This window comes from Triturus cristatus, chromosome 4_2 (assembly GCF_964204655.1).
Source record: "Triturus cristatus chromosome 4_2, aTriCri1.1, whole genome shotgun sequence".
In the NCBI taxonomy this organism is placed as follows: domain Eukaryota; kingdom Metazoa; phylum Chordata; class Amphibia; order Caudata; family Salamandridae; genus Triturus; species Triturus cristatus.
Genome location: NC_140586.1, coordinates 366,220,973 through 366,235,892, shown reverse-complemented (window position 1 = coordinate 366,235,892; position 14,920 = coordinate 366,220,973). Strand labels below are relative to the sequence as shown.

Sequence of the window (14,920 nt, the reverse complement as noted above, 5' to 3'; positions counted from 1 at the left end):
ACATTCTGCAATCCCTGTATAAAAACAGATCTCTAATTTCTTCTTAAAATGCAACTTGGTATGCATCCAGTTGCCTACTTTAAAGAAATGACGTAGTCACTGAACTGTAATAACTTATTACAGTTGAGTTCTGAAGTCACAATACTTGCTGACAGAGCCAGTATCAGAGAGGAATGGCAGGTCAGGTCACAAAGCATAATTAAAGCAGTTGTTTAAAGAACGAAAAGGAAACATTGCTTTTTTTCTTGTGTTCTGTTTTTCTAGCTTACAGTGATGAGCAGAAAGTAGGTATTTATGGAAACATGCTTATTTTTTGCTCTCCATAGGTAATTGTAGAAAAGTTAAAATCGTTCTGCCTATTTCTACATATTCCAACATTTCAAACTGCTGTGCCTTTTTTATTTTAATGACTTGTGTTGAACTGATTCTAATATCCTTTTACAAATTGACAGGATTATTTTGTTACAAATATCTAACAGCGTTTTAATGTGTTTAATTTTGCACTAGATATTCTATTTCTATTCTTCATGCTTACTGACATATGAAAGAGCTATGCACCAAATATTTAAGTAATTTGTGGGAAAGATAAGGTAATTGTGTGACATTGTATTATAAGGGATAAAGTACCCCTTATGTACATGATGAGAATATTGCAAGTCAAATTGGACTTCCATAATCTAATATAGGACACATTCCTCCGTATTGATATAGGACGTGTCCCTCCCCAGTAAAACTGCTCGTTTGTTGGACAGCATGCATGTCGGGACTGTACCAGACTGATTCAGTGCACACCTTCAGGATTTGTTGGCCTGTAGTCCTGCTAGCTCCCAGTGCACCATGTGTACCCCAAACCCAATCAGCCAGCTGGAGCATGCACCCTCAGAACATGACAACCCTGACTTCCCAAGGATATTGTGGCAACTGATCTAGAAACCTTTAACTCAGTCACTTTTGAATACCCATAGAAATACTCAAGAAATTCTCAGCATACTCAACAAAGGGTTTAAATCATTATTGAAGCATTTTGATTCTTGTATAAAATACGTGTGCTGCGATAATCAAGAGAAGGGAACAGAATAGCATGAACAGCATTATGAGGCTAGTGAAAAAGATGTACAATTCCACCATTGTTCTATAACAGTGAATATAAGTGCTGTGCTATTGTGTACCCCTACCTAGTGCTTCAGAACCCAGTTTGCCTAGGGTGGGTGATCTGCCAAATCCACGCCGGGTGTTCTAACTCCTCATTTTCTATGGGTAAGTGTCATCAGACTGCCCTTCTTGGTTTAGAAGTGGACATCCCTCATGAAGGTAAACATGAATCAGCTAAGCTGGAATTCAGGCATGAAGTGACCATGCAGTGTCAGCGGAGTGGTCCTCTAACTCAAAACAAGGAAATAGTTCTGTATAATGAGTAGCATTGAGTTGGGTAACAATAAACATCTGTTATTCAGCTCCAAGATACCCGTCGCAGTGAACGTGCACTTTACAAATGTGCATGTTATGTATGCTATAAAATAAAATAAACAGCACCCACGCAGCCATGTCAAGTCTCAGACAGGCCCAGCGTGCGCTACAAAATTCGTTTTATTTATATTATTGTTTACTTACCTGCAATTATCCATATTCCAGTTTTTATAACCCCCCACCCTGCCCCTCCCCCGCCCCGCCTTTCCGCCCCACGGAACTCCCTCCACGGGCCGCGGCTGGAGCCGACGTAATGCTTAAAAAGGGATCTTGCAGTGATTTTACGCTGCCATGCTCATTAAAAGCAGTACTACTTCTGTACATACTTCGAGTTCATTCAAACAGAATATCGGACACTCAAAGGAAATGTGTGGTAATTCATAAGGTAATTCTTAAGGAACGAATTTGCCTTTATGTAATGGGATATGTTCCCGAGGGCAGGGCCCCGGACTGGGAACACAAACCAGCCCTGACAATTCTGCTGGACCTGCAGGAGGGCGGGGGGGGGGGGCTCGTAAGAAGCACAGGCTGGGGAGGGGGAGTACGGCTGCTGCTTTAGCACTGCTACCGCTTTTCTTGCAGGGGGGCCAATATTGCAACCCGGCCTCACCCTAATGGCCCCCAGTGAAAATGCCTGGAGCCCATACGGCCAGTCCAGCCCTGCCTCAGGGAATCAAGAAGTCAAGCTGGAGGCACTATGAAACTGCAGCAAACTACTGAAAATATTGCTGTCATTCACTTTCCCTATCTTGTATACAGGCTTGTTCAGGTCAGTGACCAGCATATGAAAGGCGAAATTCTTGCCTGCCTCAGGCAACATAATTGAGAGAAAATATTTTGGCTAAATATTGCCAACTTTCACACACTTCAGCCAAATCCACATATCATGACCAATGGAAAGATCTATAACATTTTGACTTACAGTGACTACAAATACTCTCAAAGGTTACATTCACAATGCCGATTTGCTCTTCCTTTCAGCACAAAATGAAACTTTGTTGCTGAACCGAACTTACCCATGCAAACTGGTGGAACAGACCACACCCCTTGCTTGCAGTGTACAGTGCTCAGGCCCTCCATCAGGTGATAGTTCTGGCACCTGTACTCCACTGAAGATCCTGTAGGATAGCCAGTCAATATCGGCTCAACAATGTCTCCATTTTTGATTGAAGGCGGTGGCCTACACTGTTCAGTGTTTTCTAAATGAGATGAAAACAAATGAATAATACATCAGCAACTAAACAATCAGGCCTCTGTTTTTCAAAAGCTGGTATTTCCTCTACTTTCGAGCTGTATATTTTGCTGTATGCCTAATGACTAGCAGAGTCGTTTGACATTTTAAGGTGTTTTGACAGCATCATGTTACTGGGAATACCTCAAAGTAAAACCAAAATTACAAGTACTTCAGAGTAAGTATATGCAATAGTTTGTGGAAATTTGTTTTTTCTTGCATGGGAATTTAGCTCATGGAAATAGCAAGCGGTATTAGCGTTGGTGCAAAAGTGCATGAAAAAGCTACCAGTGAAAAATGTCCAGGCTTCCCCTTCATTGAACAAGAAGTAGGAAGGCAACAACAGAACGGAATGAGCTAATCCTGAACCCCCCCAGACAAAAACAGGCGATAAGTGAGCTATTCCTGTAAATTGCACAAAAACAGTGCATAATTTGAACCGGTGGTTTCCGGTGCTTGTCATCAGCACTTAATTGCCAACACTGGTACCTACGACAGTCTGCCACGTGGTGGTGCTGTTCATCTAATTTACAGATTAGCACAAAACCAGTTGTTCGTTGATTCATTATGCATTAAAAATGACTGATGCCTGTTGCCAAAGCCATTCTCATACCTTTGGGGGGCTGGAATAGTCTCAGTTGTCACACTTGTAGGAGTGCGATGGCAGTAGTTGTGTTAGTACTGCCATTGGCAGGGCTGGCAGGGGCAATGGATGGTGCAAGCTGCAGTGACCTCTTGACGAGGGTCCTGGCACTTATTTTTTTACAAATGAAGAACTGACAAAAACACGTAAATGAATGGAACAATCACAATACGTACATTGTGTTTAATTAATATAGTTTGATATCAGCACTTGGAAGAAAGACATATTTTCCATTCTTAGATTTCATCATACTGAATTTCTGAAAATATTTAAATAGACGAACAAAAACACAATGACATTCCATAGTAGCCAATAAAATCAGTGCATCCTTTACATTTTGAATCACAGTTTTTTAGAGAATGGGTGCAAGAGTGTGGGGGAGGCCTGCTGTTTTCTCACTCATTTCCTGTCTCTCACATGACCCAGCACATTTCACATCTACTGCAAAAGTAATGGAGAGCTAGAATCTCAGTCCATTGGAAGGCTTACCTGGCCAGGCGCTTTAAAAGCCAGCGCCGCTCCCGCATTGCAGGACTCCTCCAGATCCCTCCCGCCTGCTGCCTACATTTCCCAGCAGCCTCCGCTGCCGCAACGAGAACCCAGCCCATTGGAAGGCTTACCTGCCCTTGTGCTTTAAAAAACAGAAATATTTTTATTTCTCCTCATTGGTTCATCTTTCTAAGTGTGCTGCAAAATGACACACATTTTAAAAAGTTTTGAGGTTAGCAAATTTCCATTGGCATCCACTGACCTAGGACTCCAATACTGCAGTCACACTCCATGTAAAATTAACATTGACTACATATGGGTGTAGAATTAGACCTTTCTTCTCCGCATAGAAAGCACAACAGTAAATGGTTATAATTTTAGTCAAGGGAAGTGTAGAAGGCTGAATGGTATAATATTCCTCCTTTGTATATAATTTAAGGAGAAAATTGCCTTTTCAAGGAGAAAATATGGCTTAGTCAGACGTTTCTGTACTGAAACCAAACTTGCATAAGCAAAAATCATGTAATAGTTTGAGAAAAGGTTAGGTTAGTAGGTTTTCCTTGATACTGACTGACCAGGGACTCAAATACTGCAGCCACACTCTGCATAAAGTCAGAATTCACTACAGACGGGCACAGTCTTAGATCTTTCTTCTCCTCATGAAAAGCACATATATAAATGGGCAAAATTTTAGGGGCCGATTCACAAATGTAATTTGAGACAAGAGTCTAGCTTTACGACTTTTGGTATTCACTAAGATCATTCACGATTCGCATCTTTAAGTCCACAGTCGGGTCGTACTCTACGCACCCAGGCCATACTCTCCGCACCTGGGCCATACCCACTGGCTCGGGCCGCACTCTCCAGCTCAGGTCATACTCCCTTTTACAAAAGGGAACTTTAGGAACATGTGATAAATGGTAGAGGAGGTCATGAAAATCCGGTTTGGGCAAGGAAAAGGGTGCAGCCAGACACCACATTATATCCCAGAAAAGTTTGTTTCTTTGCATCATGGTACATGCAGTGCAAAATGTGCATTCCCCTCAGTGTTGACTGTAGTGTCAACACTACAGTCAACACTAAAGCGAGTGCCCTTAGTGTTGACTGTAGTGTCAACACTACAGTCAACACTGAGGGGAGAGCAAATTGCACCATGATGCAAAGGAGCACACCTTTCTGGGATAAGTTGTAGTGTCTGGCTATACCCTTTGCCCTGCCCAAACAGTTTTTCAAGACATCCTCTACCATTTATCACATGTTCCTAATGTTCTCTTCTGTAAAAAATTGTATTCCAGACCATTGATTACACTTCATCCGGCCCGAGCCGGGAGTATGGCCCGGGTGCAGAGTGTAAGGCCCGGGTGCGGAGATTCCGGTCCAACTGCGGACGTAAAGATACGACTCGTAAATGATCTCTGTGGATACCAAAAGTCGCAAAGTTAGACTTTTGTCTCAGATTACCTTTGTGAAACGGCCCCTTAGTTAGGAGAAGTGTGGGAAGGCTGAATGGTATTAAACCCACACAAAGGTCCCAAAAGGGAAATACCCAACCAGAAACATACAACACTTTTACGAACATGAAACTCACAAAACGTTCATCTGTTATCTAGAAAGAAAAAAAGAAGACATCAGGGAGAATCAGTGTCTCCAGGCAAGAGTGCTTCTTTAAGGACAAAAACCCTCACTCACCCAAGGGTGGCATGCTTCATTACTGGGTTCCCTCTTCACACCAGGACCGCAAGATACCTGGTGTGGGCTACAATTCCCTGATGGGGAGGAGCAGAGTTGGTTTTATTCAGATGAGCAGATGTTGATAAGGAGTGAGGGGCAGAGTGCAAGAAGAAATAAAGATAAAGCTGAAACTATCTACAGAATGGCTGGCCTGGATTTATTTGGATGTCCTCCGTGACAGGGTTTCAACTAAGAGTGGACAGCGGGATTATCAATATATATTCTCCCTTTATGAGGTCAACATGTTTCTGCCACTTGTCTACCCGGGAAGGGGTTTTAAGACATTCATCTGGTCCCAAATGATGAGTCACTCTGCTAAGGAAATGAAAATTGGAAAGTTACAGGCCACACAAAGGCAAGCCTGGCAGGAGCATGGATGGCCCAATAAAACTCAGGATCCGCTGAGGTTCAAGAACGGCGAGGTATAATCCACTCTCGAGCCTGTAGCGCTACCTTAAACGCACAGATGCATCTTTAATGTGGGAAATTTCCTCAGCGTGCCTGGAGAGTAAGAATGAAAGCTGAATGGTATAACATTCCTTACTGGCAGATAATTTGTGACTCAGGACAAAGGCACATACATTTCTCTTCAGTTGTATTTTATTTTGTCCATATACATACAAAAGATTAAGGATATTGTCACACAGGTATTTTGCTGCACAAATGATTGTCACAAAGGTGTTTCACTGCACACATGAAAAAAACGAAGCTTTGAAAATTCCAATTTGAGATACTCAAAAGACACTGCGATAAAGAAAATGCAAATGATTTTTGAAACCAAAGTCAAGTGTGAACATGTAGGCACAGGCAGAGAGCCCAAACATATCCACAATTTGAACAGGTGAGATTATTACTAAAGATAGTGAGGTGCATGAATGTGAATGAGACAATTCTTCGTACTATGAAGGTATTCTTTGCAAACATGTTCCTCAGAACAAAAAATCAGTAGCACCTGGGATTGAGGGTCCTACCCATGTATGAATAGGAATGCATTTTTAGACCTACCAGACAATCCCATTGGCTCATATTGGCTAATGAGTAGAATATCAAGGCTTTGGGGCTTTTGCTTTGACTGTCTGTACTTGTGTGTGTTGTATAGCTCACAACTGTCACCTGTGACATTTCTGAGCAGAATTAATGTAGTGGACTGTGTATTGCTCCAATCTATTTTTTTCTATGTACACAATTCATGCCTTTAGTAATAGAACTAGGATTTCTCTAACTATCTCTTTCTGTACTTTTCTCTAAGTGAGACCTGATTAGCATTTTGCCAGTGTGCAGATACATTTTCATTATTGCCTTCTCATGGTAAGCAGGACAGGCTCACAATGGTGTGTCTTTCTTGCTTCCTTACAGTGTTCACTGAGCCTGAAGGAGACTCCCCCCTTTTCAAATGTTGCTTTTCTTTCAGGAAAATATGCCTGGTGGTCAGAGTTGTGTCCCAGGGTATTGGCAGCAATAGATAATACATAGTGGTTGCCATTTTCCCAGTATATAGGGGATCTTTATCCTTCCCCAGGAAGGCAGATCAAGGAGGGGTGGGACCTGAAAACCAACACAAGAGGAGGGAAAGGGTTCAAAACAAATTGCTAATGGGGCCCAGCTTTATGTGAAGGGGTCGATAAAATAATTCCAAAGTGTTGGAAAATAGACCTCTCTGGAGGATCACCCCCAATTATTTTGCCTTCCTCCTCCTCTTTTTCTGACCTTCTTTTTGGTGGCTTTAGGACTCTGGGCACTTTACGACTGCTGACCATTACTAAAGTGCATGTGCTGTCTCCTCTAATCATGTTTGTGAAAGTCACCCCTAAGGTAGGCCATAGGTAGCGTAAGTGCAGGTTGGTATGTAAGTAAATGGTGGAACATGTACCTTTATGTTTTACATGTCCTGGTAGTGACAAACAGCCCATTTAGTTTTTCACTACTGTGAGGCTTACTCCACTCATAGGTTAGAATTGGAAATTCCTTAAAACGCATGTAAGCTATAATTCCTGACCAGAGAGGAGTAGCTTTTTCATGTTTCATATGTACGGAATGGTAGTGATAAATCATACTTACTGGTGAGGTTGGATTTAACTTTACTATTTTAGTAATGCCACTTTAAGAAAGTGGACATTTCTCTGCAAGTACTGCTTTGTGTATCTGACAGCCTGTCTCCAATACACATTTGGGCTTGGCTGGGTGACCGCTACACTTATACACTCCCTCTAGACAGCTATAACACAAGACACTTGACTGCATCTGCATTCATCTGCATACTGATGGGTCTTCCTGGGCAAGAGGGAAGGGAGGAGCTGACACTTCATATGAATAGGTAGTGTCTTGTCCACACACAAAGGGCTGATTTAACCCCCATTGCTAGGCTGGCAGACAGAATTGGGCTGAAAGGAGAAACAGTGCACTTTAGAGAATTGTTTTGAAGTCACCCCCACAACAAAGGCACTTTTCAGTATCAGTACTGGGTCTCTGACCCCCTTTAAGTAGACACTTCATGAGATCTGTAACCAGATACAGATGGCTCTAAGTTTGCACATTGCCAGAAGGACTGCTGTGCTGCCAGGAGGGACTGCATCTTGCTGAGCTGAGGAGGGACTGTCACTTTCTGATCTGCCTTATGGCCTGCTGCCTGCTAGTTGTGTGCTGTGCTGAACTACTTGTGTTTTCTTAGGGATTGCTGGCTTGCTTCCTCTTCAGAAGGTCTCGGGATCATCAAAGATCTCAACCCCTTCCACTGCCATGGTACTCCATAACTGGTGAGCCTGGCAAGTGGATTTTGACATGGATAAGCTTGTGAGTCAATCACTGTCTTGATCTTAGCACGAAGACCAGTGCTTTACCTTTGCTGAGGACTCAGCGCTACACTTTTCTAGAACCGGCGTTATCTACGAAGCTCAAGTTGTTCAGACTGTGCTTGTGCCAGTCTAACTCACTGTCGCACTCCTAGCGGCTGCAGCGACCTTCCAGCGTGGCTCTACTGCATCACGTTGCCCAGGTGACCAGGGGCATGTACATGGGCGTGAGGTTTGTCAGCTGTCGACGCGCACGCTGTCGTGACCCAAATTATCCAATGACATGGGCCTCTCTCACGAGGCCCACCCACAACTCGATTGAAAGGCACTGTACTGAGGACCCCAAGGTTTCAATCACGACCCACATGTTCGCAGGCGGTCCGCCATTCGTTGAATTTACCCAGTCCCTAGGGGCCTGTCTAACAACGAACCTCTGGTGCCATTTTGTGCACTCCTTTGCCCCCATGTTGAGGAAGTAATACTTATCAGTAACGACATTCTTTTTTTTTGTTCTTTTTTTTTTTGTCCTCATCACACAAAGTTTTGAAAGATAGAGTGTTTATCGCAAACAAAGCCACTTAAGGAGAACTATCCTCTTAGGCTGTATCTTCCATGGCCCTTACCCAACGCATGGATCGCTCCGTATCCTGCAAAGGGATAACCTAAACAGCCCATTAGGCCTCTCCAACGCGGCTTGCCCACTCTTTCCAAAGGTAAACTCTCTGTAACCAACACTCAAAACTATTGATGCGCTTAATCATTGGACTTCAAAAGGTCACCAAAATCTCAAGAAACTACGATTTCCCTACCCAGTAGTGTTCTCAATCATTCCAAAAATCCAATCTCTTACTATGCGGTCCAGCTCTATCCAATAAACTTATTCTAAGTACTGAATTCAACCACTCCTCTACATTAGGGGGACAATGATTGACCCATTTTATGCAAATCTCACGTCTGGCAGCTAATATCAACAAAAATAACAAATTCCTCTGTTTTTTAATGAGACTGGACCTCCCATTATCATCCAATTTTACCCCGAACAGTATCAATTGGGCGCTTACCTGAATTTCTTGATGAAGAACATCTGAGAGAATCTTACCTACATCTTCCCAATAGGACTAAAGGTGCATGCACGACCAAAACATATGGATGTCATCAGCTTGCTCCTCGCCACATTTGGGGCAGCACCTGACTCTCCCTTTATTCATTTTCGACAACCTCTTCGGCGTCCAATATGCTCTGTGCAGAGTGAATAGAAAGTTCTTCTTCAAAGGTGCGGATTTAATAGCATCCCGAAATGCAGCCGTAGATACTTGCCATAATGCTGATACATCCAGCGACGGCAGCGCCTTCCCCCAGATCTCGGTAGGTAGTGTAAATTCCTCGTGTCCTTCATCAATAAGCGCCCAATACCATAGGGCTACTTCTTTCTTTTCAAATCTCGCTTGGAGTTTTGCTTCCAGCTCTTTATTTCCCATCCCATCTTTTTTTAACGTCTTGGTCCAGCTCATTAACTGATAATACTTAAATTTGGATCAACCCCCCTTCGAGAGTTCAACCAGTCGGTGCCAGTCAACAATGTTAAATCCAGATAATAGTTGTCCCGATTCCAGCACTCCACTTTCTCTCAACGGTACCGATAATGCATCCTTTAGACATTCAGGCGTACCAGGTGAGTCCCAAATGGGAGCATAATAACTATAATAAGGAATACCCACAATCTAATAGCTGCTCCCAGAATTTTTGATTTAATTTTCTTAAAGTATTTCATATGACCGAATTTGTATAAGAAGTGGTCACCCTCCAGACCTATCATTGCTTGCATAAATGTTGGAAGCCAGCAAAACTTTTTTTTAAAGTACTCTAATGTTCTTAAAATGGAATGCCCTATAATACTGGAATAGGTCCGGGCAGGCTATCCCTCCATGTTCCTGTTTCCTTCTTAGCTTCTTCCAAGAGATTCTAACTCCCTTTGAAGCCCAAATAAAAGAGGAGATTTCACCCATCATTTTATTAAACCACTCTTTTTTAAACTCCAGTGGTATCGAATTAAACAAATAAGTAAATTTAGGCAGAATCATCATTTTCACCAAGTTAGAGCAACCTATAAATGAAAGAGGGAGGCCTTTCCAGGCGTTAAGTAGTTTTTTGGATTCTGATTGGATTTTATTGAAGTTTATTTGGGCGATCTTCTTAACCTCACACACGATTAGTATTCCTAGATGTCGTATTTGGTGTTTTACCAAGGGGTCAACATTCTGAGTATTCCAGCACATCATCTCGGTCTTTTGTTGATTAATTTGGTAACCTGATAAATTCCCAAACTGCTGCAATGTTGCTGTTATTTCAGGAAGGGAACCCATCAAGTTGTTAGTAAATATCATTAAATCGCCAGCATAAAGTGCGACTTTCTTTTCCCAGTTCCTACTTCTAAAGGGGGTTATAGAAGAGTTAGATCTTAAAGCACAGGCCAGGGGCTCTATATATAAATCAAACAATATAGGGGATAACGGACACCCCTGTCTAGTACCTCTTTCTATTTGGAATTTCTCTGTCAGGGACCCATTAATCAACACCCATGAGGTTGGGGAACAGAATAGTGCTCTTATTGCTCTAATGAAGTTACTACCCAATTTATAAGTCTCCAAAGCGTTGTGCAAAAAACTCCAATTAACCCTATCGAAAGCCTTAGCGGCATCAAAGGTAATGACAGATAGGGGGAGTTTGTCCTCATTCGCCAGATCTATTGCTGCTATTAATTCATGTATACGTTTCTGGCCCTGTCTACCCTTTATGAAGCCTTTCTGATCTGTATGGATTAAATTAGCTACCCATTTTCCCAATCGTCTTGCCAATAATTGCGTAAAGATTTTATAATCGCAATTTAACATAGAGATTGGTCTATAGGATTCACAATATTTGGGATCTTTCCCTACCTTTAGTAAGATACATATAGTGGCTTCACTCCAAGATTTAGGAGGTAGTTGTCCTTTTATAAATATATCATTAAACAAGTTAGTAATTTCAGGGACAAGTTCTTCTCTCAGGACCTTATAGAACTCGTTGGGCAAAGGGTCGGGCCCAGCGGCCTTAGCTTTTTTAAAGGATTTAATTACTTCATTAACTTCAAATTCAGTGAATTCAGCGTTAATCTCTGTCCTTTGCTCTTCTGACAGAGTTTGCTTAACCCAAAGGTTGAGATATTCCTGAGTTGGAGCCTCACAATTATTCATATCCTCTTTATATAAATCTGAGAAGAAATCGAAAAAAGCCTTTTTAATATCTACTTCCTCTGTAAGAGAATGGCCCGTACCCGCCTCTTGGATAGTTGAGATCTTATTCCTATTTAAGTCCGTTTTTGTTTTCCAAGCCAAAAGCTTGCCGCACCCCTCGTATTGATAATGAGCAAGTTTGCTAACCTCCCATTCCTTCTTAATTCGGGTATCTAATATACTTAGCGAATTGTTTTTTTCCATGATGAGTTCCCTCCCAAAAGTTTCCACATTGCAGCCGAAGATTCACTACTAATGATCTTTTCCAATCTCAGAATTTCACTCTCTACACTTTCCAGCCCCCCCTTATTCCATTTATTTATATGGGCCGCTATACTAATCAACTTCCCACTAAATACCGCCTTAAAAGCCTCCCATCTATTCTGACTAGAGGTCTGACCCTGATTCAGGTGAAAATAGGATGTTGTTTCTTCTCTGAGAACTTCAATTACTTAGAGTCTTATCTAAAGTCCACCTTGAACGAATATGATGATTATATAATTCAAACTCCATTAAAACTGCGGAGTGATCAGATAAGTGCTCGGGTAGGTGGAAAACCTCTTTTACTTCCCCAGATAGTGATTTATCAATTAAAAAATAATCTATTCTGGAGGAGTGACCTAATTTTTTATTCTTAAAGGTGAATAAATTATTTTTATTACCCTTACTTCTCCATATGTCTATTAATCCTAGGTCTTCGAGATAGGTATTGAGCCATCTCCTCATTTTGGGCAAAGTCGTTGATTTTTTAGGAGGGCTCCTGTCTAGCTCAGGATCCAATAGTAAATTAAAGTCTCCACCAAGAATAATGTGTCCAGGGGCATCCAAAAGTTGCTCATAGAGAGCCTGCAAGGCTGAAGGGTCATCAACATTAGGCCCATAATACCCTGCTATAACTAAAGATCTACCACTTAAATGGATATTTCCAAAAAACCATCTCCCTTTTATATCAGATTTGTAAGAATCTAGAATAGCTTTTGCTGATTTTTTAAAAATAATCATTACACCCTTCACACAACAAGTTTGCTCAGTACAAATATAAAAATCCACCCAGCCTTGGGATTTCATTATAACTTTCCATTCAGATTTTAGGAGGTGGGTTTCTTGAAGGGTTATTATATCCCAGCCCTTACATTTAAGATAGTCCAGAATCCTTTGTCTTCTTGCTCTAACTCTCAGGCCATTAACGTTCCATGTAAGGACTTTAGTTCTCATAATTTAAGAAGATAGGATCAATTTACCTTTTAGCTTGTGGGATTCGGACAGAATTTTTTTTTTGATTTTTCTTCCCATAATGCTCCCACACCGTAAGTGCAATATTAAACAAAACCCTTTGACCCCCCCCTCCCAATTCTTAACCTTCCCACAGAGAACCCTCCCTTTATTCATTGGCAGGTTTGTCCTGCCGATTTGAGCTCCCTGCTATGCGGGCATTTCAGACTTTATGTGCCTTGATCGTGCTTATCAATGCCTCTACCTCTTGAGGTTCCTTCAAGTTATACATGTGGTTGTCCCACATAATTCTCAGGAGTGCCGGAAATTTCATTTGTACATCCCAGAGCTTTTAGTTCCTGCATGTATTGGCCTAGGTGCCATTGGCGATCCTTTCTCGTCTTAGATATATCGGATCTCACTCGGAATGACCAGTCTCCCTTTTTGTGAGAGCCCGCAATTATTGCCTCTTTTAAGATCCTCTTCTTTAGTGCATAGGTCTTAAAATTGACCAAAATCTTCCATGGATTCAGCCTATTTTTATTCTTGACAAAAGGATCTCTATGGACCCTTTGTATATCTTCCGAGAGGGCATCAGTTTCAATCCAAGGAAAACATTTCTTCAAGAGATGTATTACGAATGCTTTTATGTCCCCAGCCTCCTGACCTTCTGGAATATTTAGAAGTTTCAGGTTATTTCGTCTAGCCTGATTTTCTAGGGATTCAATTTTTCCTCTCAAATCCCTCTCACTTGCTTGCAGAGTCCCCGTTGCCTTTTCATTAGTGACGAGGCGTTTATCTTGCTCTTCCAAATTACACTCCAGCATAGTAACCCTTTCCATTATTGTATTAATCTTGGTCTCCAGTGCCTCACAGACCCCTTAAATTCTAAGCTGTTTTTTTTCGGAGGTGGCAAAACTCGATCTCATCTCCGTAATCAGGATTTCCATTAGATGGTCAGACATTTTGGCCCCTTCTTTTAATTTCGTAATCTTCCCAATTTCTGCTATAGCACCAGGAGCAGTGCATAAACCATTTTCCAATTCCTCAATTTCTCCATCTTGTTCTAAGATTACCAGCTCTTTAAAGCGATTGGGACTATGAGGAATGTCTGCCGTTAGATTTTTCTCTGCCATTTCAGATTGAGGTAAGCTTCCCTCTGTGTAAGTAATGTTACCCTCGACCTCTGGAGTTACCTCTTTGGGGAGAGTATGTTTTACCTTAAAATAAGTACGAAGAGAGGGAGTAATTTTAACCTTTCTTGTTTCGGCTTTCGGCCGAATGGGGACAATATTAGACTCCAGGGTTTGTAATGGAGACACTATTTTAACTCTTTCTTTAATTTTTTCTTATCCCCTTGTAGTGTCTCCGTATTTAACGGATTTCCTAAAAAGTTCCTGCTTCTTAGGCAATATCTTGTCCCTCTCTTGAATGGCTCAGTGACTGTAATATCACTTGCTATATTTCTGAGCTCCCCGAAGCCTTACTTGATGCCAATTCCTGAGGATTTTTTACAGCACCCAAAGCCTTTGCCTCCAATCTCGTACTTACTTGGATATCCAGCTGCTTCCTCACTGTTTTTCCCAAGATTTTGCTCTGTGTTTCACCAAAGGAGGCACTAGCCCTGCTGCCTCCCATTTGTCCTCCACCACCTGCAAGATTTGCCGGCTTACAGTCCTCATCAATCTCCTTGCTGCTGTTGCTGCTGGGGCTGAGAGTGACCTTTGCCCTGAAGGAAACTCTTGCTGCAGCTTCCCTGTTTTGCCGGAGAACAGCCCCTGCCTTTGCCCACACCGAGTCAGCGAACCTTGCAGACTTCCTGGGCTTGGCGGGGCTCAGGGGGTTTACTACAGGGCTCACGGTAGTGCCCTCTTCCAGAGGCGCTAGTCCGACCGCTCCCGCGGGGAGCCGGGACATCAAGGAATCCAGCACCGCACTTGCCCGAATGCACCGGAGTCCATCACACTCCGCACCACACCGCGCCAAGGGGGCGGCTCGACCGCCAACGTAACGCCGCCACACAACAGCTCTCCAGGCCCTCCGAGCTCCGAAACTCCTGCGCCGACGACAGAGCCCCAAGAGGTAG

The 14,920-nt window shown here is 42.4% G+C and overlaps 1 protein-coding gene across 1 annotated transcript in view; it reads right to left on the bottom strand.

The window, feature by feature from the left end:
- Nucleotides 1-14,920, bottom strand: part of LOC146833903 (coagulation factor XIII B chain-like) — a 204,497-nt gene that overhangs the window by 39,212 nt on the left and 150,365 nt on the right. Inside the window, exon 8 of the mRNA XM_085601809.1 lies at nt 2,484-2,666. Coding sequence (XP_085457935.1) covers nt 2,484-2,666 — 183 coding nt within the window. The remainder of the gene's footprint in view (nt 1-2,483; nt 2,667-14,920) is intronic.